The sequence below is a fragment of the Sebastes umbrosus genome, chromosome 17 (assembly GCF_015220745.1).
Source record: "Sebastes umbrosus isolate fSebUmb1 chromosome 17, fSebUmb1.pri, whole genome shotgun sequence".
Classification (NCBI taxonomy): domain Eukaryota; kingdom Metazoa; phylum Chordata; class Actinopteri; order Perciformes; family Sebastidae; genus Sebastes; species Sebastes umbrosus.
In genome coordinates this window covers 9,895,437-9,921,703 of record NC_051285.1, presented here as the reverse complement: position 1 = coordinate 9,921,703, position 26,267 = coordinate 9,895,437, and the positions used below count along the sequence as shown (strand labels likewise).

The window sequence follows — 26,267 nt, the reverse complement described above, 5'->3', positions numbered from 1 at the left end:
TACCAAATTTCCCTTGGGACAATAAAGTTTATCTCTATCCTGTGGCTGACTATTAGCAGCATATGTATCACCATATTATTACCCACTTATCCAGACTACATCCTCAAAGTTCTGTCCATATATACGCACCCTTGCCTACCTGCTCTTCCCACATTGACCTTTGTTATTGCCTCACCAGAACAAAAAGAACAGGCCATATTGTTGCGACGGAGTAAATGAGGTGATGTGTGAGTAAAAAGGCTTCATCAGGATGAAAATTACGCTCAGGGCGCCCTCCCCTCAGCTGTCAGTCTGTCAGGCAGGAAACGCTTCCTGCCCTTTCCCCACCATGAAATCATTTAACTGTGAAAGTCACTCAGACATGAAACTAAAGTGAAGTTGTTAAAGTCGCTCCGGTGGGAAAAAATGAACATGAAAAGTGCACAATATCTCCAATTTATCAACCCCTCTTTGTTGCCAAAATGTGATCGATTTGGTTTAATTTGATGGATGCTAAATGTGATTTATCCACTTGTATTTTGTGCAGACTACTTCACATTCCTGTAGAGATGTGGTGTGATTTCCTGCTTTTGAGGGAGAGATGGAGAGGAAGGGAGGCTAACAGGGTGACAGATGGAGTGTTAGAATAAGTTAGAAGCAGTGGAAAAAGACAGCCAGGCACAGAATGAAAGCGAGAAGCAAAGACTCAGAACTTGAAACAATCTGACGCTGACAACCAAAAACAATTTTTCAAACACCACAGCAGAATTTGTTTATCATGTAAAGGAGATAATTTACATGATCACCTGAAGCACAACTCTCCGCTTTCCTAATTCTGGTGTGTGTTTTTTCCCTTTTAGTCGAGAACGAGGCCCACTGCGACTTTGTAAAACTGCGAGAGATGTTGATCAGGGTCAACATGGAGGATCTGAGGGAGCAGACCCACGCCCGCCACTACGAGCTGTACCGGCGCTGTAAGCTGGAGGAGATGGGCTTCAAAGATACAGATCCCGACAGCCAACCGTTCAGGTAGGAAGGGAAGAGGGTGCATGGAGAGAAACACATCCAAAACCACAGAGATACTCAAGTGTCAACAACAGGGGAGAGTCTCTATTGTTCAGAGACAGTACCTGATCTATTCCTGTCTTTTCTTCTCCCCAGTCTCCAAGAGACGTACGAGGCCAAGAGGAAAGAGTTCTTGGGGGATCTGCAGCGTAAAGAGGAAGAAATGAGACAAATGTTTGTCAACAAAGTAAAAGAGACAGAAGCAGAGCTGAAAGAAAAGGAGAGAGAGGTCAGTCTAATGGGAGGTTATGGTTATAGATGCAGTATATTTGATTTTAAATGGTCACTGATGCATCCACAGATCAACACTGCAACGTCAGAGACACCATAGTAACTGTTCAGCAAGTACCAATTCAAATGTCTTGTCCCTCTTCTGTCCTCCTCCCGTCGTCCCCGTCCCGTCTGTCCATCACCACCCTCTCCTCCTCCCACTCAGCTGCACGACAAGTTCGAGCAGCTCAAGCGGATGCACCAGGAAGAGAAGAGGAAGGTGGAGGAGAAGAGGAGAGACCTGGAGGAAGAGATGAACGCCCACAACAGGAAGAAGATCGCAGCCGAGACGCTCTCCTTATCTCAGCCCCTCAAGAAGGACAAGGACAAGAAAAAGTGAGTCAGTCCCTCCTTTTTTTATCACTCTCATTCTTCTGTCCATAGCAGGAAGCTGCTTCTTCTAACCCTGCTCCTTTCTTCAACTAATCCTGTTGTCTTTTCATTCTGTGCCTTAAATTCTGAATGTCCTTTTTGTGCACAGCTTCTCTCGCTCCTCTTTTTGCTCTTTAACCCCTTGTTACAAGCCTTTAACCAGGAGGTGTGCATTCTGCCAAGTCCTGTGGCAAAGTGTCACATTAAAGAGCCTTTTAACTGAATGTGCTGTGCAGTTGTCGACCTCCGGCACACAAGCATTTCAGCTATTATAAAAGCCTGGCATGTGTTAAGGAAACTTCCTCCCTTCTTTTTTTTGTCGTGCCCAAGCTTAACATTTCCTGTCCTTTCACTCTTTCCCTTTGCCTCGCTCTAATTATTCAGGATATTCAGGGAGGAGGCAGCGTAGCAATTGAAAGCTTGGCTTATAAATAGGTGATGCAGAATGCAGCTCACACAGGGCAAAAACTGATTTCAATAGGGGTATGCTGATTGTGCATACTATGTTGTTTATGATAGCACAGGTATAAAAACAATACAGGCTTTTCACGTTTTAGATAATTAACTACAGATCATGTATATTTCACTGAACAGCAGGAGCATTTTCTAAGGCATACGTTAGGTTTGAAGATTTACTCTTTACCTTCCAGACAGCTATTGGTTTCTGTTTGTTTCAGTACAATACGACAATCGACTTGCAGACCCATTATTCAGTGAACATCATGTTGCATTTACTTACTTGTGAAAACTCTGGTTTCATTGTGCGGTGAGGCAGTTTACAGTAGGCATTTCCTTCCTTGAAGGTGCATTCAAGGAACCTGCTGGTTTTGATTTACCAACAATGCACACTATGTGGCCAAAAGTATGTGGACATACCTTTGTGTCTGGGCTAGTCCCCTTAGATCCTGTTAACGAAATTCTAAACAACAGTGTTCTTGCAACTTGTTGTTTTTGTGAAGACCCGATGTACTCACAGGAGGCAGGGAAAACTTGGGTTTATTTGACAATCAGTTATGTTACGGCAGGTGATTTCCATCAAAGTTACATGTCGCTCGGTCCACTACCGACTTGATGTTGCATATAGGCCTACGTTAAATGTTATCACACTTTCACTTTACGTTATAATACGCCATATATAGTGCGTGTGATGGAATAATTGATACACAAGTTATCTTTGGAAGGAAGAGGTCCGGAGCTGATGATGTCTTACAAAAGAAGGTTTATTGAAGCTTGATCAAGGAGAATTGTCAGGTCTCCACAATAGATGCTCTCTGCGTGAAGGCATCACAACTCTGTCCTTCCTCCCCGGTGCTCAGTGTCTTACCCCTTATCATGTTTTGACTTACTCCGTTCCTCTGGCATCTCTGACCCTGGTTGCCCTAGCGACTGGCTCTACGGTCTCCACTACAGGCACAGCTGTACAGATAACGGTGGCTCCTCTAGACAGGACTCCAACCCAATAATGTCAACAGAGGGACACTCTGACAAACACTCTGACCTTTCTACCAATAAGAGAGGAATTGATGGAAAATTCCATCACAGTGCGGTTAATGAGATGGTGAAAAACTTGTTGCAATCAACACCTACGCAGACTTCACACCATCTTCCAAAAGCCTTCTTTGGCCATGCGCACTGTAATATAACCGTAATATAGTCGTAAATAATAAAATGTCTACTCTAGCACTATAACTAGAAAAATGTAAACAGCGTAATCCTACATGGTGGCTCTTTAAACTATACAAAACCTGTGGTACAAACTATAAACTTACTGTATGTAATATGTCATGCCAACATAAACAGTTTTACTAAATATACATATGTGCATAAGTGGCTCTTACACACTGTAAATACATAATGTTGGTGTATTTCAAAGCAGGTTTTAAGTCTCTGCAAGTTAATCTGTACGGATAATATCTGAAGCTAATAACTGTCTGAGAGGTTGGAAATGATCGGAAGACGTATGCTAAGTTTTGGACAATGATATGCAGTGAACTGTGCATGGCTTGTAGTTAATGTTCTTCTGACCCTGATCCTTTAAGTCATTCTCTCTGGTGCTTGAAATCAGATAATTCATGTGAAGACGCTTGGCTCCATCTTGTGGCTGCTCACACACTTTGCCGTCAGTGTTGCTTTAGTGAACTGATCTTCCATTTTGTGTCTTTGTGAAGGACATCAACAGATCCTCAGTTTTACCTTTTATGTGATTAATTTACTCTCTTAAGTTTTGTTACACTTTAGGAAACATGTTGATATTAAAACAGTTTATTCCAGATAAAGAGTAGCATGTCAGAGGATGCATTCAGGAGTGAGGATTGAGAAGGAAAATGTAGCACTCCCCCTGCTGACAGACTAACTACATCATGTTGAATGTAGTTGTAATGGCTCAAACTATTCCTTTCTATTCACTAACACAAGCGCTGGCATTTATTTTAACCTCTTTAACCCATCACCCCTTGCCTCTATGGAGGACTAAAGCTGTCATTATAATAAATACATGTTATTTATTTATTTATTTTTCTATTTCTGCACATATTTATTTATTTTCAAATTAACCTGCACATTTATTTGATAATTGAGGCTTTAATTTCTACATTTTGATCTCTTTTATTTTATTTTATTTTATTTTAATTATTTATTTATTTATTGATTGATTGATTGATTTATTATAATTGCAGCTTTATAAATGACTAAAGCAGCCATTATAATAAATAAATGTTATTTATTTATTTTTCTATTTCTATCCATATTTATTTATTTTCAAACTAACCTACATATTTATTTGATAATTGAGGCTTTTATTTCTACATGCCTTTCTTTATTATTTCATTTATTTATTAATTTATTTATTTATTATAATAGCAGCTTTAGTCCTCCACATGCTTCAACTCTAACCTACTTCATTAGTTTTCTGTATAAATATTTATTCATAATTTCTCATTTTCACAAAGTAGTTGTTTATTCATTCAATTTATTTTGTTTATTGTTTGTCATTGTTTTTCAGTTAATTTATGGGCGCTGTACACCCTCCCACACACGACCATGGATTTGTCCTCCATCACCACAGCAACGACAACACCTGTTTTATTTTGTTTGTTTGTTTTTATTGTTTCGACATTCCATCTTGACATTGTGCACATGGACCAAAGACACAGAGGATGATGATGATGATGATCATGATGATGAAGCCACAGGGGGAAAAAAGAGTGAAAGATGGTGAGAGATAATGAGGAGAAAATGTTCACCTGCCAACAGTGGCCATCTCATTTATTCAGGATCTTTCATTCTATGCTCTTTTTTTGGAGACACTTTTTATATATATATGCATTTTGTTTTTCTATGTTGTGTTTTAAATATTGTTTTGTGTTTTTCCATCAACTATTCAAACAGAAACGAGAGGTTCAAACCTTTTGGTACTAAAGTGGGCAAACCGTTCAATATGTTTTTAAAGAATTTAGGGTGTGCTTGATTTTATACGTCTTACTAAATCAGTTAAATCAAACCTTTCCTACATTTTTTTAAATACCTGAGCTGTTTGAAATGTTGTCCGGGTTAGATTAAGTAGTAGAATAAATCCCTGAGCCCAAATAATACATTTAACTAGCGTAATCTCAAGCAATAAAACTGAGTACCTGTATACTTAACTGGATATACAAAGGTACTGACAACCTAGAGCTTAGACTTAACTCCTAATAAAAACTTATGCAATATTCTGGTGCTGTTTCATATTAACTCAAATAAATGTATGTGAATATTTTCTACCCAGCTTAATATGCAAAATGTACTAGTTTTTGAATATGATATATTATTGTAAGAAAGCACATATGACGGTGTACGTTGTCCACAAATGATGTATCTTTATTGTAAAACCATGAGCGACCGCCTTGAGTGTTGTGACAGTGGACACAATCATGAAGCCAGTATATATATATATATATACGTATACACAAACAGGATTCAGGAAAACATACATACGCCTCAGCTCGCTGTAGAAGAGTTTACACTCGGAGAGAGAAGAGAAGAGAGCAGCTGTATTTACTGTCTGTCGTTGGAAATAAATGCAAACCCCCTCCTCCCGACTTTGATGTGTCTCTCTGCCGTGATTTGTGTGACGATATACAGCCATTTGGGAGATGAAAGTGAAACACAGGCAGGTGAAGCCACTTTATTCCCTCACACACACAAAAACAACATGCAGAGGCTGTCGGCCTCAACTGTAACCCCGGCAGCTGTCAGCTTGAGACACAGCGTTTCCTGTTTGGTGAAGAGCTGTTTGCTCAGTCTGCACATAATCCTCCCTGCTTTCACCACCACGCTGCTGACCTCAGCTGGATGTGTGTGTGCAAGACCGCATGTTTACAGTTTGTGTGTGTTTGACAAAGGTGAAGAAGGAACTATTTGACGTTGTATGTCTACAGAGGAAGTGTGTGTGAAAGAGGAGATGATGTATGTGAGTGGCGTGGGTGTTTACAGTAAATGTGTTAACACAAACTGCGGCTGGTTGTTTTAAAAAACCACATGGGTGCTTTTCAGCACTCAATAACAGCTTCCTCACTTCACCTCCCTTTCAGCTTTTCATCATTCCAGTATGAAAACACAGAGTGAAGCCAATGCTGAAGTGACTTGCATTCTTTCTAATAGCCAGCAGGGGGCGACTCCTCTGGTTGCAAACAGAAGTCAGATTGTATAGAAGTCTATGAGAAAATGAGCCTATACTTCTCACTTGATTTATTACCTCAGTAAACATTGTAAACATGAGTTTATGGTCTCAATCGTTAGTTTCAAGTCTTCTTCAATACAGCATGATGTTCATTTAGTGAATTATGGTCTCATTTAGAGTCAAATAGACCATAAAGCAGGGGATGCTTTAGGGCGTTGCTACCTTGTGATTGACAGGTCGCTACCACGGCGTTGTCCACTTCTTATAAACAGTTTATGGTTGTGACTAGTTAATTTTGTAATGCTTGCTCATTTAAATATTAGTAATTGATGAAAATCAATAAATGAGGGCAAGATTTTGACATTAATATTTGCATTTATATGCGGCATGTTAAATAGGCATGTGCAATGGACATTTTAATTTAAAGTCCCTTAAATTAAGATAATTTATTATCTCTAAAAAGTGAAATATCTTTATACTTGCGATCCAGAAAACATTTATTTGTTTAACCAAGTACATGATTTTGTAAATATAAATTCAGAATATTATCATTTAGGCCTGCACCTAATGATGACTTTCATTATCTACTGATCTTCCAGTTATTTTTTTCAATAAATTGATTTATTGCTGGGTCAGTAAAACATCAGAACACCTTTTGTTTTGTCTTAAGAACAAAAAGTTAATTAAATTAATTAATTTTCCTGTATTGTGTTTATTTAACGGCACATAATGAATCATTGAAAACACGACCCAATATTGAGATATTAATGGTTTTGTCTTTACTGTGAAGGCTCTGCCAGCACTATTATTATTCTGTCCACCACCTGCAGGGCTGCTTGGATCTCATCCAGCAGTACAATCTGTTCAGAGCTCTCTGTTCTCTCTTTCTCCTTTAGTACACCATCAACACCCTCCGCTAATAAAGCTGAGTGATAATGGCTCTCTGACAGTCTGTTCTACATTCAGGACAACATGAGTGGAACACACTGACACTGTGTACACATCTTATTGAGGTATAGTGCTGTATAGTCAAACAGAGCTTTGAGAGGAATTAGGAAACTACATTAGGAAGTCTCAAAGATTTTAACTGCACATTAAGTAGAGGAAAGTCATATGGGGCAAACTCCATCAAACTGCTGACTAGGAAGATATTAAATACTAAAGTGTGGTTATTATGGAAGTTCATTCCTGCCAGCAGAAGGGGGGAAAAGGACATTATAGGAATGATGAAAACAGAAATACTCACGTTAAGTCAAAACTATAAATCAAACTTTTGATTTATCAAGTTTAAATAATAAGATAGTATCTATCTTATTATTTTGACTTACTATCTAATAACTTTTAAATTAGTGTACATCAATTTACAAAATTCATTGTTGTGAAATAAACCGACATAATTATAGTCATAATTGTGACATTGAGTGCTCCACCGATTAAACGATTATACTTCTATAACATTGTTAGATTCATGATGGACAGTTTAAAAAAAAAAAAAAAAGATCAAAATCGTTGCAGCAGAACCAGAGATATTGTCTTTTTTATTCTTCTTCCTTGTCAAAACCTGGCGCCTACATTACCCACAATGCAACTCAAGTAGTAGTAGTGTTGCCAGTAGTGGCTAATGTAGCGGCAGAGATGAGGAGCTGGCTATAGATGTCTGGTAAGCTCTCTTCTTTATAACTCCACACCTCCAGATTTTTTTTTTATCATTTTCAAACTTGTAGTCAGTCACATGCAGATTCATCAGATTTCCTGCTGCTCCCTCTGGAAGCACAAAGGGCTTTATACATATAACATTTTTTCACATAATGCAGTAATAGTTCTCTCCAAGATCTGTAAATACGTTGAAGTCTGATTTAGAAAGTCTAAATTTGTTTTTCTGAATTTTTATTGAATTTTGAGGGTTTTTATCAATTAAAATTTTCCCCTTTTTTCCTGGTGGTAATGGGCAGATAAACCCGAAAGGCCCTGCAGACAGGTGTTTTAATTAGCCTGGCTGATTAGACTAGAGAAATCCCCCCCTTTATTTACTATAAAGTGCATTATATTTACTGTCCAAACTTTGAAATTGTTGAATTTATCCACTCCGCCAGCCCGTTCTCATTCCCAGGGCGTCAAATACCGACGGTAAATACTATTTAGCATCAGTATGATGGGTGGATGGGTCCAACAGATATAAGGCTTTTATCCAGGAGACCGCTGTTCGTGTCCCGTGTTCACAACACTCAGTGCCATTTTCACTGTACAAACATAGTAGTTTTAAGCTCAACCATGTTGTTTTTTCCTAAACCTAACTATAGTGGTTTTGTTTACTTTCCAACGTTAAGCACGTGTTTTACTGCGACCGAAAAGAGTGACTCTGAGGGGTTCTGATAAAGCGCTAGTATATGACGAGTTGGGATGCATTGACTATATTGTGCCCTCAAAAAGTAGAGTCCATAGTATGTACGCTATTTCTATCAAGTATTATTTGTACATGCCCACGTAGTCTTAAGAAATCTAATAAGTGTAAACACCTGTGTGGGTGGGACTATGGGTGTGTAGGTACTTTAACATTTTTTACAGTGTATGCTGAATACAACCCATTAGTATAACATTTGATTTATGAAGAGACCCAAATCACGTCAATAGGCCCTTTTCACAGCAGCTATCTCGACCTGTCATTGCAGGGCAAACACAGGTGTAATTAATTACATTAATTATGTCCCTGTACTGTGCATGCTGGATTGGCTGTGACACTAATTAATTTCATCAGTTACACCTGTGTGTTTACCCTGCTATGACAAAGGCCAATTGTCCACGGTATGTATGCTATTTCTATCAAGTATTATTTGCACAGATGGTGCCTCCAAATGAAACTCGTGAGCTCACGTTTACAACCTGGGAAGTCGTGTACATGATATGCTTGGCGTGCAAGTTGTTAAGTCGTGAGAACGCCGCTGCTAAGCAACGGTAATATTAACGTTACTGTCGGCATCTAGAAGCCACAGAGGCGAACAATTTAGCAAGCCAGTAAGCAAGTAACATAATGCAGGAAATGCAAAGGCATAATGACAGAGGAAGATGAGGCCTTTGGGAATATCAACATTTTCCTCAGACATATTATACAATTACGAAGAAAAACAATATACAGCTAAACGTCAAACAAACACGTCACAACTCGTGAACTTGGAGGTGTCAGAAACTTTCCACTAACGAGGTCGTGAATACCACAATATTATATAATTCATATGGACTCTTCTCATGAACACGGTTAACACGACCCCATTTGAAGGCACCAGTAGTCCTGAGAAGAGGTCTAATCTGGCAACATAAGTGTAAACTCCTGTGTGGTTGGGACTGCTATGGACTTTTATTGTTAGTGTATGCTGAATACAACCTATTAGTATTACATGTGATTTATGGAGGGACCCAAATCACGTCGGTATAGTCGTATCTTTATAGGAACAACACACACAAAGCAAAATATGGACTTCAGTAGATTGCTGCTTTGTTTCGAGACAATAAGAAGGAGAACATTTTTATTTTCTCCACCTGATTCAGGACTAAACGTTTAACCTTCCAATCACAGGAAAAGCTCCTCCAAACTTTAGAAAGTGACAAACCAGAAAATGATAGACTTTTGAAGTCATAGCTTTATTTCTGTGGTTGACCAGACGATGAGATATAGCTGCCTCAGTAAATGAAGAAAAAAAAAATAAAACCTTTACATTGGTCACTGGTGTAGCGTCCAGCTGGACTGGATGAATCAAAGCGAAGAAGCGAGAAAACAAACAGTAACCAGTTCACATTAAAGATCACACCGCTGACTAGAGTCAGTTCAGTGTCTATAGGCGTCAGATGTTTGGCAGTGGAGGCAAACACCTCTGGACACACTGCATGTTCATGTATCGGCCAACGTTAAATACAGTTACGATTGAAAACATCATATTTTGTCACCGTTTTCAGTTAAATATCAGCATCAGGATGTAACAGAAGTAGGTGGTATTTACAAAATAAAAACTTTTATCCCAATACTTCAGTAACAATAATTGGAGTAGGATTATTGGTGCTCTCATACAGTGTGTAATAATAATAATAAAAAAAATAAAATTTAAATGAGAACATTGATGCTGGGTCATCAATCACATAATCTCATGTCAAAACCATTTTTTTTCTGCTCTAGTGTTGAACTAATCTCCCAAAAGGTGCTCTTGTTTTGTCTGATATGTAACAATAGTTGCATAAACCAAATCAACACAGACTGAAGCATTAATGAAATAAAAACATTTGCAGCATTTAGTCAGGAAATTAAAGCTTTTTCTTTTTGTAAAAATTTAGCTTTTGTTGTAAATAACTGCTAAATAAAAACAGCACAGAAATTAGTACAAGTAAGTAAGAGATTAAAAATAATAATAAAAAAGGTTGTGAAAAAATATAATTTGCATAAAAAAAAAAAGAAGCTTGTCTTTATCTCAAAGTGCTATGTGGCTCTGGAGGGAACCGAAGCACCAAGATACCTCACATCCAACAAAATCAACTCTCAAACGTAAAAAAGAGCCTTTCATGGCTTCAACCACACTCGTAAAAACACACACAACTGCCTGATTCTTATCCTGCAACCTCCGACTTGTTAAACAAAACCATTGGCGGTGGATATTAAAGGACAGGTAGGTTAAAAAGTAGAACAAAATATGGCATTAATAATAATAATAATAATAATAATATTAAGAATAGGTAGAGAACTTAAATGGACCAGTAACTCTGAAACCAGAGAAACATTCAGTCACCTGAAACACCTCCAGATTCACATTTGGGTATGGACAAGTGCTCGGAAAACAATATCTTCTTTATGATTCCTAAATGTTATGGCAGGTGAGTAACATCTGGATTTAAGTCAGTTACTTCAGATCACCATGAAACTTACAAATGAGGTCCTAAAATGTGCTGAACTACAGTTTGTTGGACTGTGTAAGAGGTGGACGGTGTGAATAAATGTCCCGTCTAGTTGACAGCGGGGTGCAGCGGCGGGCAGGGCGACACGTTTTTCTTCTGCGATTCAAACAAACCCTCAGCGTTGTTCCCCTGCACCGCCTCATCGTCGTACAGACACATAAAACCGTCGTAATATTCGTCAGACTCCCCGTGCTGTCTGCCGCCCTGCCCCCGCCTGAGGCGCAATGTGGGGCTCCAGGCGCGCTCCTCGTCCTGGATCTGGGCGCTGTCGAAGATGTAGATGGCGTTGGCCGGCAGGGAGAACTCCAGGCTGCTCAGGTACTCGTCCACCATCTCTTTGCAGTGGATGAACTCGCCGCTATCGACCTGGGAGAGCAGAGACATCACAATGGGTTTCAGAAGGAATGATTAAGAGAATCATTTCTGAGATGATCAGTGTGGTCAACCTGTGAACACCTTCATTGACCTTGAAATAGGGTGCAAGTGCTTTACTGACAAGTGCAGGTTTGTGCTTTTTAAAGTTCACTAAAATATCCTTTCCTTCCCTTAGTTTCCTCAGCGTGCTCATTATTCTGACCATGTTGGACCTGTAGAAGCAGCTGAATGACATTAATGAAACGTGTGTTGGTTTTTGGCAGTACGGAGCATCATCTGTTGACCTGAATGTGCCAATATGTGCCTTTTCATCCAAAGCAACCACCAGTATAGTATGGAGGAAAAAAGATGTCAATTCTGCACTGCAAAAGGTGTTTTTCAAAAAATAGCTTGAGACATCTAAAGATAAAAACTGCTATCTTACAAAACTAATTAATTAATTGTTAGGAGAGTGTAAATCCTTTATTCATCCTTTCACACTTCAATTTATCAACACATAAATATTTAATTCATATTTAATACACTAAATAGATTCCACTTCTCAGCATGTTGTATTTACTTATTTGCACTGTGGTTAAATGTTGCATGCGTTTAATGCACATATTCTCATTTCTTATTTTAATTATTTACTTATATTTCTATACATTTATTGTTATATATTGCATTAAATTGTTTCTTTTTTTAATTATTTTTTCTCCTCTGTTGATTATTTTATTTAATCTTGTGTTTTTTATTTTATTGTATGCTCTAACTATATAATTTCTTAGAATGCATAAATATAATAATATAATTATCAAAATAATAAAATAAACCTGTCAGTTCTTCATCAACCAACATTTATGCAGATTCTAATATATTTGTGGTAAGCTAAAATCATCTCTAGTATACATTTTCATTCCATTGGTGTCTTCAGGTAAATAAACATATGCGATGTCACGCTCTCTTCACTCATCTATAATCATGAAGAAGAAGCGTTCCTATCAGTCCCGTGCGTTTCTCTTACCTGTGCTTTCTTCAGCAGCTCGGTGAAGATGGAGAACCAGTCGGGCGTGAGCGCCTCCAGCTCCAAAGTGATGATGGCCAAGGCCAACGTGGAGCCCTTGAACTGCCAAAGCTGGTGGCAGGCCATACAGTGCTGCACCTGTCTGGTCCACAACGCCGCCTGGAGGCCTGCGGGCCTCTTCTGATGCCCCGGCCCGCCGGGAAGCACACCGGGGTCAGTTGGCGAGTCCCAGCCGACGCCAGAGCCGAGCCCGATGGACGGAATGAGGTGAGGGTGGCCGGAGATGAGCAGGGCGTGGAACTAGACCGCAGAGGAGTGGGAGAGGAACGAGACCAAAACGTTAGCATAATGATGTCATTGTTGTCTCATTGTCCATCCATTGCTCACCCTTCACCTCTACTACTTCATACCAACATCAGATATAGCCGTGCATTTAACGCCCAACCTTTCATACCTGACAAAACATCAACACGTCATTCATTCCTTTGATTCGTTCTCCTGTCCCTTTGTGATTCTCTACTCTTCTCAAGTGTTCATCGCTCTGTGCAGGACGACACTTTGAGCAACAGATAGAGAACGTCACCATCAGGTTTTTACTAATGACGACCCGACCCCGTTTGCCTGAGGAATCATAGTAATCTTGTTCGTATTGTATCGTACGTGCAGTGCTTTTCTGTGTTCCCATCTGTAGGCAGGAACTGTAAATCACAACCTGAGCGGGGGGCTCCATGTTAAAGAGGACGCTTTGAGTTTCTTCCTATTCTTGTCACACCGGGATTAGAAAACAGAAGAAAAATCACAGACTAGATTTCGAAATATCAACGCAATCTTTCTAATGTTGCAGTCAAATGTCATTCATGTTGTGTTTAGCTCATTTGCTTTAGTTCGTCTCTTACTCGGTAGCAAAAATAAGCCATGGGTTTCTAAAGAAAGTGGAGTTTACTGGGAGGTAGATTCAGCGATGTGGTGCAAAAAGTCAAAAAAATAATCCCTGAAACAGGTCCGCTTGACTTCTTAAAACTCTCTAAACTCCCTTTCTCCTCCTCAAGTTTTCCTTCTTCACTCCATTTTTGGAAACATTGGTAATTCAGGGTGATGTAGCAAACAAGGATGGTGAAAGATTTGAGCATCACATCGCTGATTCTGCCTCTATTGAGAGGAAATGACAAAGCATCTCTGTAAATCCTCTTATTTATTCATATCAAAGTGTCATGGTGGAGAGTCTGTGACAAATTATTTATTGATCGCTGTTTTATAGACAATGGATAATATAACACTTTATTTAGGGAAGGGAATGCAGAGTAATTTCTTCTGGGCAGGGGGGGGAAGAATGTAATTGTGAGATACAGTGTTGTTCAAAAGTATAAAAATATTTATTTGAATAGTATAAAAAGAGAAAATGTCTTTATTTTATTATAGTTTATTTATTTATTTTAAAAGTTTTGGATTTTTTGTAATACCTAAAGTGAAGTGCTAGGACAATAATCGATTCACAACAATAACTCCACACGCTGTAAACCTATGACACTAATATCAGTTCGATCTGTACGGGAAAATACCATTTTTAGTTTTGCAGAAGACGCTGAATCAGTCCAAATGTGCCAAACCGCTTTTTGGTGACAGTTTATGGTTTGTGGCTTTAAGCAAAATGTATCACTCCTCCACCAATATTCAATATCACAAACAAATCTGTTTATTATTTATTGAGGGAATGTAGGTAGTCCCGTTGGTCCGGGATCAGATTATTGACTCACAGAAAGAAATGCATGACAAGACTTCACAAATCAACCGGGGGTGATTTGATATATTGTCTTCTATTGATTCAATAGAAGACGTGTATCAGGAATTATGGTATCCGTCTCAATGGAAATCCTTTGAATAGTGTGGATCAATACAATGTGTGTGAAACTATTTCTGTCAAGAAAATTACGGGCTGTATTCATAAAGCATCCAACTGCTGGTTTACAACCTCCTCATTCACAGTCATTTGTTTTACGTCTCCACTTCCTCCTACTGTACAAAAGTGAAGCCAAAATATTGTGATGTCATTAGGAGCCAGAGTCTGCACTGTAGTGATCGGGGGGGTTGGAGCCGCGGTATCGTGGTCCCGCCCACACACCCACCCGAGCCAATCACGAGCCGAGCAGCTTGCTAGCGTGAGCCACGTAGCTGCTACGTTAGCACCACGGTAGCGGTTTGGCTAAAAAGACTCAACAACTAACCATAATATTTCTATAACTACATTTATGATCAAACTGACACATCTATTCCTCTTTTACACAGACTTGTGACAGTTATGGAAAGTTAAAGCTGTCAATCATGACGTCTCACCCCCCGTTTTATAGCATCAAATAACTAATTAAAACCAAACTTGTCAGAAAAATTAACACTTGAACATACATCAGCGGGATGAGAACTACCTAAAATGACAAAAAAACATCTTTGGGAAAAATTTATTTGGCGTGTACTTTGACTATCCCATCCACTAACATGGAGGAGGCGGGCTTTATGACCTATTCTGCAGCCAGCCACCAGGGGGAGGTCGAGATGTTTTGGCTTCACTTTTGGGGAGCTGTCATGTCGGCTATTTTTATACACAGTCTATGGTAAACACTAACATAAGTAGTTACTGAAGTTTTGTTTTACAAGTGTAAACGGTTTACAGTTTAAATAATCAAATTGATGTTCAATGCAACTTTTCTTTGCATACATAACAGTGATATATTGATATCAGCCAGCGCTATGTGAAGCCCATCAATACGTGCTCAAACTGTTTCCTTGGTGGTATTAGTTACCGATCTTTAATCATTGAATGACTTCCTGTTAGAGGCGATATGAATACAGCCCGGGGCCCGACAGCATGAAGGGACCTTTAAATGATGTTGTGTGCGTGTTTGTTGACAGTTCAGTCGGTGGTTACTGCCTCAGTCAATGATTTGTGAGGGTTTAACAATTAAACTACTGTGAACAGATCCAAGCTGTTAAACTATATTGTGCCATAAACTCACAGCATGGAATTTTTTAACAATGCTTCGACACTAGAAAACAGTCAACAACTCACAGCATGTTCTAGATGCGCTAACGACCCAAATCGTCTTATGTTTCTGTTACAAGTCTCGTGAGGTTTGACGGGATCTTCTATCTCCACACACCCCCTCTGGTGGCAGCAGGGTTCGGGTATCCGCTGTAGGGCTGCGGGTTAACAGTTAGTCAGAAGTGCCTTGGCCTGATATGCAACACGCCTGTTATTTTAGCTCGCAGCTTGAAAATGCAGTCCTACGTGGAGTATACAGCAGCTCTATTCAGACCTTGTTCTGTTATGTGTCTTTGTTGCTTTTTGTCCACGTACACAGGGTTTGGGTAATTGGCCTGGGTTATACTGTAACTTGGGTTTGTCCAATATTGTCACGTTTGCACTGAAGCTGCAGATAGCCGACAATGAAAATCTTTAAATAGACCGTCACGTAGCATTTAAACGATGATGTGACATTAAAGCAGTGATTTTTTTAGGGTTAGCAGTTATTTAAAAGGAAGGTGATTTATTCCATTTATTAGATTAGATTTTTTAAAAACAATTTAAGTGTGCAAAGACAATAAAATGTCTACACCATATTATTAAATTAACCAATATTTAATTATATTTAATCTATTTTATTCTGATGTATTGGAAAACCAAATGTAAATCTACTAGTTGACAATTAATCGTTGCAGCTCTACAACAACAACATATAATCTAATCAGGCTCTTCGATTTTTATTATTTGCATTAGAGAGAAGCATGATTTTATTTTCCCCTTCTTGGCTACAGTGATGATTAAAAGGGAAGGACACACTCCAACCAGGACTGAATGGAGTTTATAATTATTATAATAATGGGCACAATGAGTCAAATCAAATAAATGCACAATCTCTACTAGGACCAATTCTTTACTGAGGGGGTGGTGAAGGTACTTTGTAAAACACCATCTTGATGCAAGCATGATGGTTTAATGTGTGCTTTTGTACTGCTGTGTTTTTTTAGGGCAAGACCAGGACCTGAATTGACAAAAGCATTTCAAAGTGCATCCAGCTGTAGGGACGCAACTAACGATTATTTTCGTTGTTGATTATTTTTATTGATTAATCGATTAGTTGTTTGGTGTATAAAATGGTGAAAAATGTCGATCAGTGTTTCTCAAAGCCTAGATGACATCCTCAAATGTCTTATTTTATCCACATCTCAAAGATATTCAGTTTACTTTTGTAGAGGAGTAAAGAAACCAGAAAATATTCACATTTAAGAAGCCGGAATCAGACAATTTTTACTTCTTTTCTTAAAAAAATTACACAAACCGATTATCAAAATAGTTGGCGATCAATTTAATAGTTGACAACTAATCGATTAATCGTTGCAGCTCCAGCCAGCTCACTATGAGATGCTCTTGACAGCTCAGGTTCAGTTAAAACAGTCATGTTTGCTTGTCTCTCTGCTGACTTACTATGTGAATGAAGTCGACTGGCGTCGCGGTGTACAAGTCCCAGTGCAGCTTGTCTAGAATGATCCTCTCCATGCGAAGAATCTCCGCTGTTGAAAAGCTGCATCCGCTCTGCACAACCAGGTCTTGAACAGAACCTATTACCTGTTTAAACAGACAACAACAAAAAGGGAAGCAAATAAACGTATTGTTTTCAAATAGCACTGACGTGGGTGTTGTTTTTTTTGGGTTATCTGACATATTGTTTCTGTATCCTTAAGGAAGATCTTACCTCATCTTCCTCATTGATTTTGGCAGCCAAGACCAGTGAGGTAAAAGCTATGCATCTCAGGTATTTTGGTTGGGCCTATGAAAAGAAAATACATCATTTAACTCTCAAGAACCAGAAACAACAAAGAAATGTAAGCTGCATGTTGTACATTGTTGCTGTCAAAAGGTCAGAGAGGTTTGAAATACACTTTACACAGTACAATTTGCAAGTAAATAGACAAAAGTAGATATGATTATTCCAATTCACTGTGCAGCCCTATTTAGGAGAACAATATTATGTCAAATACAGATTAAATGCTTTCATTGAATACAGACTTGAACCTTTGGCTTAAGGGTCAATGGACCAGAGAAGAAGAATACAAATAAGATGTCCGTTCTGAAAGAGTCAATTTTAGGTTTTGGACCAAATGTTGTAAATCCTATATGTTGTATCCGTCTACCTTGACAGTGGACAGCAGTCGGTTGAGGACACACACTCCCAGTGCAAAGGTCTCTGGACAGAAATGGAACAGCCGGTTCATCTCTCCGAGCCAGAGAATCATTTCTTGGTATTGGGATGAAGAGATGTCAACACCCTGAGGAGTCAAAGGAGACAACCATTGGTTAATAAATGAAATATTAGAAGTCAGGCAGTTATGGAAGGTGGTAGTGTGTAGGATTTGGCAGCATTCGGCAGTGAGGAGGCAGATTGCAACTAACTGAAACTTCTCCCGTGTGCCAAGTGTGTAGAAGAACTACTCTCATTCTAAGCTAAAGAAAATATATTCCATTTCTGCGAATAGATCCCCCTCATTGTTACACACTGTAAAAGCAAATACTTAATTGTGTTTTGGATTAGTCAAATTGGCCTTTTCTACTATGAACCCGTAACATGAAACTTTCCACAACTTGTAAGGCTTCGGTGTTTACGCTGTATGCAGTATTTCATACAGGAACGTTACAGATATACGCCATCAAAAAGGCACAATGACAAACGTTCTTTCGCATTTACATGTAATGACTTTTAGATGTTGGTTTCATTAAATTTCCGGTAATGTTCTTACTCTAAATATTGATTTCTGTATCACAGGAAGTAACCTTTTAAGAGCTTAAAGAGAGCAGATATAATTTCCATAAACACATGAGACCACAGTCTGCCTCTTATTACAACAGTAGATTTGTGTTTCTTAATCTGAAGAAGACGTTTCCCATAAAGCTTGTTGCTTCCTGCCACAAAAGAATCGTTCGCTTTCATGTTAACTGAGAGGACCGAGATTGATTTAGTCATCATAGAAACTTGCCTGTTTTAGCCGTTATTCAGAGTTAGTATACCTACATGAGGACATGACTGCGTTAATGTTTTAATAACATTAAAATGCAACACTTTGCACCTTTTAAACAAGCTGGTAATGCCCAGTCTCACTGGTCTCACCTGGATGCAACCATTCTTGAAGATGGGTACCTTCCAGAGGCGAGCCTCCCGGACCAGAGCGGCCTCCAGCAGGCCGACCAACCGACGGCTCTCTGCGGCTCCTGGGTTCTTCATCGCCACTACAGCACAGGCCAGGCTGCACCCAGGGCACACACACCTGATGAAGAGGGAGGAGGAGGAGGAAGGGGAGAAAGACAACAGATAAAGGGATTACTATGGGAACAAAACTTCCCTTAAAATACCTTAATCATCACGGCGGGGACGATACATCCATCTCTCGATTCGATACTATCACGATACTCGAGTGCCGACTCGATATTACGATTTATTGCGATTTTTGTTAACTTTTTAAACACTAGGCCATGGGAAAAAGTTGAATCATACATTTCGAGGGACTTTTACTTTGGAAAATATCTAAATTAATACAGTAAAAATGTTTGATTTTCAGCATGTATATAGTCAGAGTCATTGTCAGGCATTATTATAATCATCTATTAAGATATGCTTCATATAAACTAAGGGCCTCAGAGGAGAGCTACAATAAGTCAAATCGACAGAAAAATAATTGCCAACTAACTTGACAAAACATTTAAAAGACATCACCTTGGACTTAAAATGGGATGGACATTTTTCACTATGTTCATTTCATATAGCTATATAGACACCGGTATGATCCGGCTACTGTTGCTGTCGTGATTCAGTGTTGTCTTTATTTGTTGGATGCTGCTATTTGACCCCGTCTTGGCTATAGGTCTCACTTGTAAAAGAGGTTTTAATCGCAATGTGACTTCCTAGTTAAATAAAAGGTTATATATATTTGAGTCAGTATCGGCCCGATATCTGATCCAGTATCGTTGCATCCCTACAATTAATCGATCAATCTCGAAAATAATCAGCAAGATTAATTGATAATGAAAGTAATCGTTAGTTGCAGCCCTACTCAGAGGGTTTAACAATAATAACAATGAACTCCTTCAGCCGATACAGGCCTATTCATCTATATAGTGTAGGCTATATAGATGAATAGTAGCAAAGGTTAGAGGTAAATAAAAATCAGCGGTAAAAAAAAAAAAATGAAAAGAAAAGTTTTGGGACAGGACAAAATTTAACACCAAAACATCACCTTTAACAGCTCCTTTAAATATCAGACAGTTAGTATAATAAGCTGGTAAACATCAGACCAGCCGCTCTCTCTGCTGAGAGACAACTCTGCAGCAGGAAATCGCTCTGTTTGCTAAACAACATCGCCATTTTTTCAGCCTGTGCACAAGCTGGCATGTTAGAGCAACTGTATTTAAAGCAAAAACGTTGAAATAAGTGTTGTTTTAATGTGCTATATATGCTATAACGTTTCAGGATGCAGGCGGGATAATGGAGCTGCAGCTGCTGCAGCCTCTTTGCACAGTTGCTGCTGCTGCAAAAGCATTTCTCTCTTCTTTGTTTTTGCTTTTTGCTTTCAAACAGTCTTACCTCTTTGATTATAAAAGCAGGATATCTCTTCAACGACAGGTGCATTTATACGGTTTTCCTTATAAGTCCATATTCAACCGAAGAAGCAACAAAGTAGCAAACAACAGTAGGATGCTGTTGGAGGAGAAGATCCCTGCACAAAAAAAGCCTGTTTTGTGGTGAATCTACAGAAAGCAGCCGCATTATATTAAAACGAGTAAATACAAATAAAACCCAAAAAGGCGATAAAGCGCGAAGTACTTCAAATAACTGGTGCTCAGGGCGCAAAAATAAGCGCAAAAAAATAAGGCAGGAAGCAGCAGAAATCGGAGGATTGAGGGCAAGCTGTGTTTTGAACGCGCCTGCTGGCTCCGCCCGCCGTGACGTCACTCCGTCTCTATTAGGTAGAAATGTGTTAGTGGGTCAAACATACGGGACCCCTCACACAAAATGGTCGAGCTTTCACTGGAAATGGAAGATTTTTTCTTGTGTTTTGACCTCAAGAATATGTTTGTTTTTAGTTTGCAGAAATATAACTTTACCCTCTTTATGTGAATGAATCCTGCTGCAAGCTGATTATTTCTCTCTCACAGCAGGCAAGTTTGTTATGAATTAATATAACTTCTAGAGGGAGCTTGAATCAGGCTAATTCACCTCATCATTGCAAAGATGTATTAATGAATCAGCTTTAAAGGGACCAGTGTGAAGGATTTAGGAGGTGTTGCTCCGCCATGTTTCTACAGTAGCTCAGAACAGACAAACCAAACACTGGCTCTAGAGAGGGCATTTTTGTGTTTTTATGTTACCTGAAGGCCACCGTAGTTCTCCGACACGCTTGGAAAGGGAGGAGTGAGCGGAGGGGTATTTAGTTGGTTGCAATCTGCAACCACACCACTAGATGCCACTAAATCCTACACACTGTCCCTTTAAAAGCCTTTCATATCTTTTTTTCCCCTTCAGCTGTATGAAAGCGAAATGTAGGTTGATCTTGGCAGTGACACATCCCACCAAATAATTATACCATAATTTCTCCACTACGAGTTAAAGTCCTCTATCAAACTTTACTTGAGTAAATGATGTTGATGATGTTAATGTTATCAGTAAAATTTGCTTAAAGTATCTAAAGTTAAAAAAAAAGTAGTCATTCAGCAGTAAAATCTTCCCTGACGATGTTTTCCTATTATACCTGATGTTTCTGGATTACGTCTGCATTAATTTGTATGTTGCATTTTACTGCTGTAGACTACATGTTTATGGTCAGGCTAAAGCTCGTAACTAAAGATGTCAGGCAAATGTAGTGAAGTAGAAAGTACAATATTGCAACACAGTCTCACAGCAGTTCGTGAAATAATCACAAAATGTAATCTATTTGATTTGTGTACATAGACACGAATTTACCTTTTTTGTTTTGTGACGCTCAGAACGACTTTCAACAACAAGTGACGCATGTGTAAATTTCCTCTCCAGTCTTTTCAAAATAAAACAACTTAATTAGGTGTAGGAAAAGATCAACTTGGTTAGGTTTAGGCAACAAACTACTTAGTTAGCTTTACAAAATGCGTTTTGGCTTAAAATAACTCTGGAAGTGCCGTAATTTAAGTATGGAAGTTACGTGGCAAATAAATCAACCTTCACACGGGACACGAACACCGGTCTCCTTGGTGAAAGTCGTGTGTTTTTTTACCCAAAACAGCATTTATATTTAGATTAGCATTAGTATTGCTACTACAGTTGAATCTGTAGTGTCCCACCTCAGGATTAGTGTTTGGTTTCTGGACATAATGCACAGACACATGGAGAAACGAGAGTTGGGGGGTGGTCAAAACCTATTAATCTACACATTATTTTCTCGATTAATTGTTCGGTGTCAGCAAATAATGATATATATATATATATTAATAGTCACAAGTTCCAAAAGCCCATGTATGGTGATGTTTTCAAATGTCTTGTTTTGTTCGACCAACAGTCTAAACCCCAAATATATTCAGATTGCTATCATAGAAGACAAAGAAAACATGTTAACCAGTGAATGTTTCACATTTTTTGCTTTAAAAGAAATACTCACACGATTAATTGGTTATCTAAATGGTTGTCAGTTAGTTTTCTGCTGATCGACTAATTGATAAATCAACTAATCATTTCAGCTCTACCCGAAAGAGAGATTAAACAAGTGGCCGACCAACGCTGCTGTCAAAGAACCAGGACCAGATGCACTTGAACCACCCACAGGTATGTCTCATGCTAATGCTGTAATAACTGTTGAATCATATGATGAATTTAATAGATTAATGAATAATTATGTTTGTCAGCACTTGTCATTGGATAATACATGGGGGGAATTAATGCAGAAGGCATGTAGTAAAGCATGAAGGAGTTATAGTCGTTTCTACAAAGTTTAAAAATCTGTTTTTAATAACTTACTGTATGTGTAAAGGTGTTCAAAAATGCATGAAGTATGTAGGCTATATAATGTAACTACTCACACTCACGTAACATACCACATAACATACTATGAACCTCATACAAAAATACTTTCTATTTGTTTTCTTTTGCTTTCATTCTCTTTTTTCCTGCCTTAACTGATAAGAAAAGGAGTATTTTACCTGTATATTGTCAGGGCACCACCGTCCCGACTTGTTTGCGCTGTAGTATGATGACCTGCTGCACCTGCTTTTTTTCTGGATATGGCTGGCAAGATATCTCAAATATAAATAAAGTTCAATGCCACTGATAATGAAACTAAACCTCAAACGTTCTCCACCATCAAAACAACAACACAGACGCTCTGGCTGAGATTGCAACACTGGAGAATGTTGCAATCCTTACTCAGTATTGCTCAATGACATTTTTTAAATACTTTTTAATGCAGTAGCTTGTTTTTCCTCTTTGTTCCCCAAAGTCTGTTTGTAGCACACTTATTATAGGAATAATAGGTTATAGGAATCCATGGACAAAAACACACTTATGATCTTTTACTAAATTGGCAGTTTTACCCAGTTTATTCAGTTTTATTCAGTTTACTCGTTGAAATATGAATGTATTATTTATGTCTATTACTGTGTCAGACACCAGACAGTGTTGTTCTAGTTTCTCTAACCCTGATGGAGGTCAGCAGTTGGTAATAGATTGCCTCATGCCACTTTATACTGACTAACCTTTAGGGATTGGACAGCTTGGTGTTCGAACTGCAGACTGTGCAACACATAGACTGTATATAAGAAGTGGACGTAGACACAGTGACGTCACCCATTGTTTTTTTTTGACTGCCGTTTTGAAGCCTCGAGTTCTGCATTTTGGCTGTTGCAATTCTGTTTTTTGGCCGTCACCATGTTGTTTTTTTACAACCTTAATGACACAAGAGGGTGGAGCTAAGTACAACCGAACGTTGAATAAGACATTTTTAGGCGTCCGAAAAGGTTATAATTAACTTTCATGAACTGAAAACACACTGTGAAAGAGTTAAAGTTCTAAGACCAAAACACAGACAACTCCCAGGCTGGACAACGGCGTGGTAGCGCCCTAAAGCATAAAATGTGATCATAATTTACTAAATGAACATCATGCTGTATTGAAGAAGACTTGAAACTAGCGATTGAGACCATAAACTCATGTTTACAATGTTTACTGAGGTAATAAATCAAGTGAGAAGTCGGGTCATTTTCTCATAAATTTCTATACAACGCAATACAATGGCACTTCCGCATTGGCTTCACTTTTCAGACCCGGAGGTTGCTCACTGTTGCAGCAGTACATAAATCATATGACAACGTTTTTTTCTGCTTCTGTGCTGTCACAACTTTCAGAAGCACCAGACATTCTCCATCCATATATAGAGTCAACAAACTTTACCTAACAACAGTCAACAGATGTCAGCTGCAGACAGAAAGTGTTTTTCTTTCCACTCTCAGTCACCTCACACAGCTGACTGATAGAAAACAAAGTTGACCAGTGTGTCTGAGCCGAGGTCACGACTGGAATGTTGATAAGGATTGTCGTTCACAGCGAGCTGCATATCTGCATGTTGACAGAGTGTAACAAGCATTTGGGAACGCAGTGGTTGTGTCCTGTATCAAGTCAGATTGTGTTTGACTCGTATATCTTGTTTGTTCTGTAGGCTCCGAATGCTTGAGATGAGAATACCAGTGAGGTTTCACTTTTATATCAAAAGGTTATTCTCACATATTCTGTGGCTTGAACCCACACATACAGTAACTCTGTCCTTGTCTTTATCCTCCTGTCTCCTTGCTAACTGCTTCTGCTGATCGGACGTTTTTGCGTGTTTGTACAGTAATGTGTGCGTGTTTACATTCCATCACTCTCTGGCACTGAAAACTGTTGATATTCGTGGTTGTGAGTGTTTAGCCGCTCCCTGTTGGTACACAGTAGCAACATAAGCAGGTTGTTTTTAGGTTGGTTAGGTATAACTCCGAGACTGCTAATTCCCATAGGAGCAGGCTAAAAAATTAACACACTAATGGCATTATACTGTGTTTTTTTGTTTTTTTTTCACGCAAACAAACTTTTTTTAAACTAACAAACTAACCTGTCAATTAAAGGATTAGGCTGGCGATATTCTTTATTCTTGTTGTTGTCAACAAATCCCATAAAAAGACCAAAACCAACAATGTGTTAGTCGGTCTCTCAATACTTTCCTACGCCGCTGTGGCACTCTGCCTCAAGCCCATTCATTCCCACTGAAGAAACAAATCTTTAACGGGGACATATCATTAAAAACTTTGTGATTCAACAAGCCATTGAGATTTGACTCCCCTTCCTATGTCACATGCAGTTTGTAATGTAGCATTAAACAACTATTATATAGCTATGTAAAGATTTAGAGGAGTAATGTCTACCTGAGCAGAGAATGAAGTCGCTCTCCCTCTGTGTGTGTTGTAATTCGACTTTCTCCGTGCTTTGTTGACATCGCCGGGTCGGCCGCACTTGCTTTTAGTGCATGTTCGTGCATGTGAGCGCGCCCCACTGGCTAGCTCACGGCCATCGCTTTGCACTGCTGTTACGGCGTTTACAGCTGATAATGCCGTCCCGATCCACCCTCAGGTTAACACCGTTAGCCCTGTCAGCACTTTTGCCGTTATTTTCACTGTTAGCACCGATAGCACTGTTAGCTGCAAGCCGGCGGCTCATCCGTCGCCATGTTGAGAGCCGTGAGGAGGCAATAGAAATGCTCCCAATTTTGCATTTCGCACCTTTAACATTTTGAGACCACGTTGGATTGATGTGTTTTGTAGATCCATAAATAAATCAAATCAGAATCAAAGCTGATCAGATGACAGGGCTAACCAATACTAAATTGTATAATTCACAATAAACAATTATACAATATGGTTAAATATATGATGTAATATGATTTACAGTTATTTTGTATTACAATCATAACTCCATTTGCTGAGGAAGACTGTGAGATAAGCAGACATTGAGTTCAGCTTTGATCTTAATTTGGTCCAATTTTGTTAATTAATCTTGTTTGGCATTTATCAAGCAAAAATATCAAATACCTGCTGGACACATATTCAAATAGCTTAAATTCCTCTCTTTCTTATCATTGTAAAATTGATACTTTGGGGGTTTTCTTGGCTCCTTGTCAGACACAGTACGACATTTTCAGACTTCATTTTGGCTCATGGTAACATGTGATCCAAACTTTGACATTATTGTTTCAAATTCTTTTAGTTTTGCTAAATGATTGATGTTTAGAATAAATGGAATTGGTTAAACATTCATCAATTGTCAGTTGAAGCCATAATTATGATATTGTATACATGTATGTCGGCTTTACATGAAAAACAAAAGCAACTATTTTCCAAAGAGATAACATGCTGTAGGCTATAAATATTGCCTTAAGCACATACTGTCTTATTAAAATGGTAATGACAGTCAGAAAATCTACACATGTAAAGTTTAAAAGATGAAACATTAAGCATGAATTACCCAAAAGGAATATATAAATAATCATATACAGTGCTGCAGTATATATTCACAAGGGAGC

General features: G+C 38.7%; 2 protein-coding genes across 3 annotated transcripts in view; one reads left to right on the top strand and one right to left on the bottom strand.

Annotated features, from left to right (window-relative positions):
- The window catches only part of sept8a (septin 8a), a 44,296-nt gene extending 30,253 nt beyond the window's left edge, over positions 1–14,043 (top strand). The window contains exons 7-10 of one of the 2 annotated variants that reach the window (XM_037747965.1): positions 840–1,008; positions 1,141–1,273; positions 1,481–1,650; positions 12,675–14,043. In XM_037747965.1, coding sequence (XP_037603893.1) covers positions 840–1,008; positions 1,141–1,273; positions 1,481–1,650; positions 12,675–12,840 — 638 coding nt within the window. In that variant the 3' untranslated portion in view covers positions 12,841–14,043. Of the gene's footprint in view, positions 1–839; positions 1,009–1,140; positions 1,274–1,480; positions 1,651–4,687; positions 5,764–12,674 lie in introns of those variants that run through there. The other variant, XM_037747966.1, reaches the window with a different exon arrangement.
- Positions 14,044–16,988: 2,945 nt separating this feature from the next.
- ccni2 (cyclin I family, member 2) lies at positions 16,989–20,638 on the bottom strand. Its single transcript, XM_037747967.1, has 5 exons — positions 20,160–20,638; positions 18,812–18,968; positions 17,841–17,975; positions 17,402–17,476; positions 16,989–17,274 (listed from the first exon to the last, which is right to left on the bottom strand). Exons 1-5 carry the CDS (start codon positions 20,324–20,326, stop codon positions 17,104–17,106), a joined length of 705 nt encoding a protein of 234 aa, XP_037603895.1. The 5' UTR covers positions 20,327–20,638; the 3' UTR covers positions 16,989–17,103.
- Positions 20,639–26,267: the final 5,629 nt, after the last annotated feature.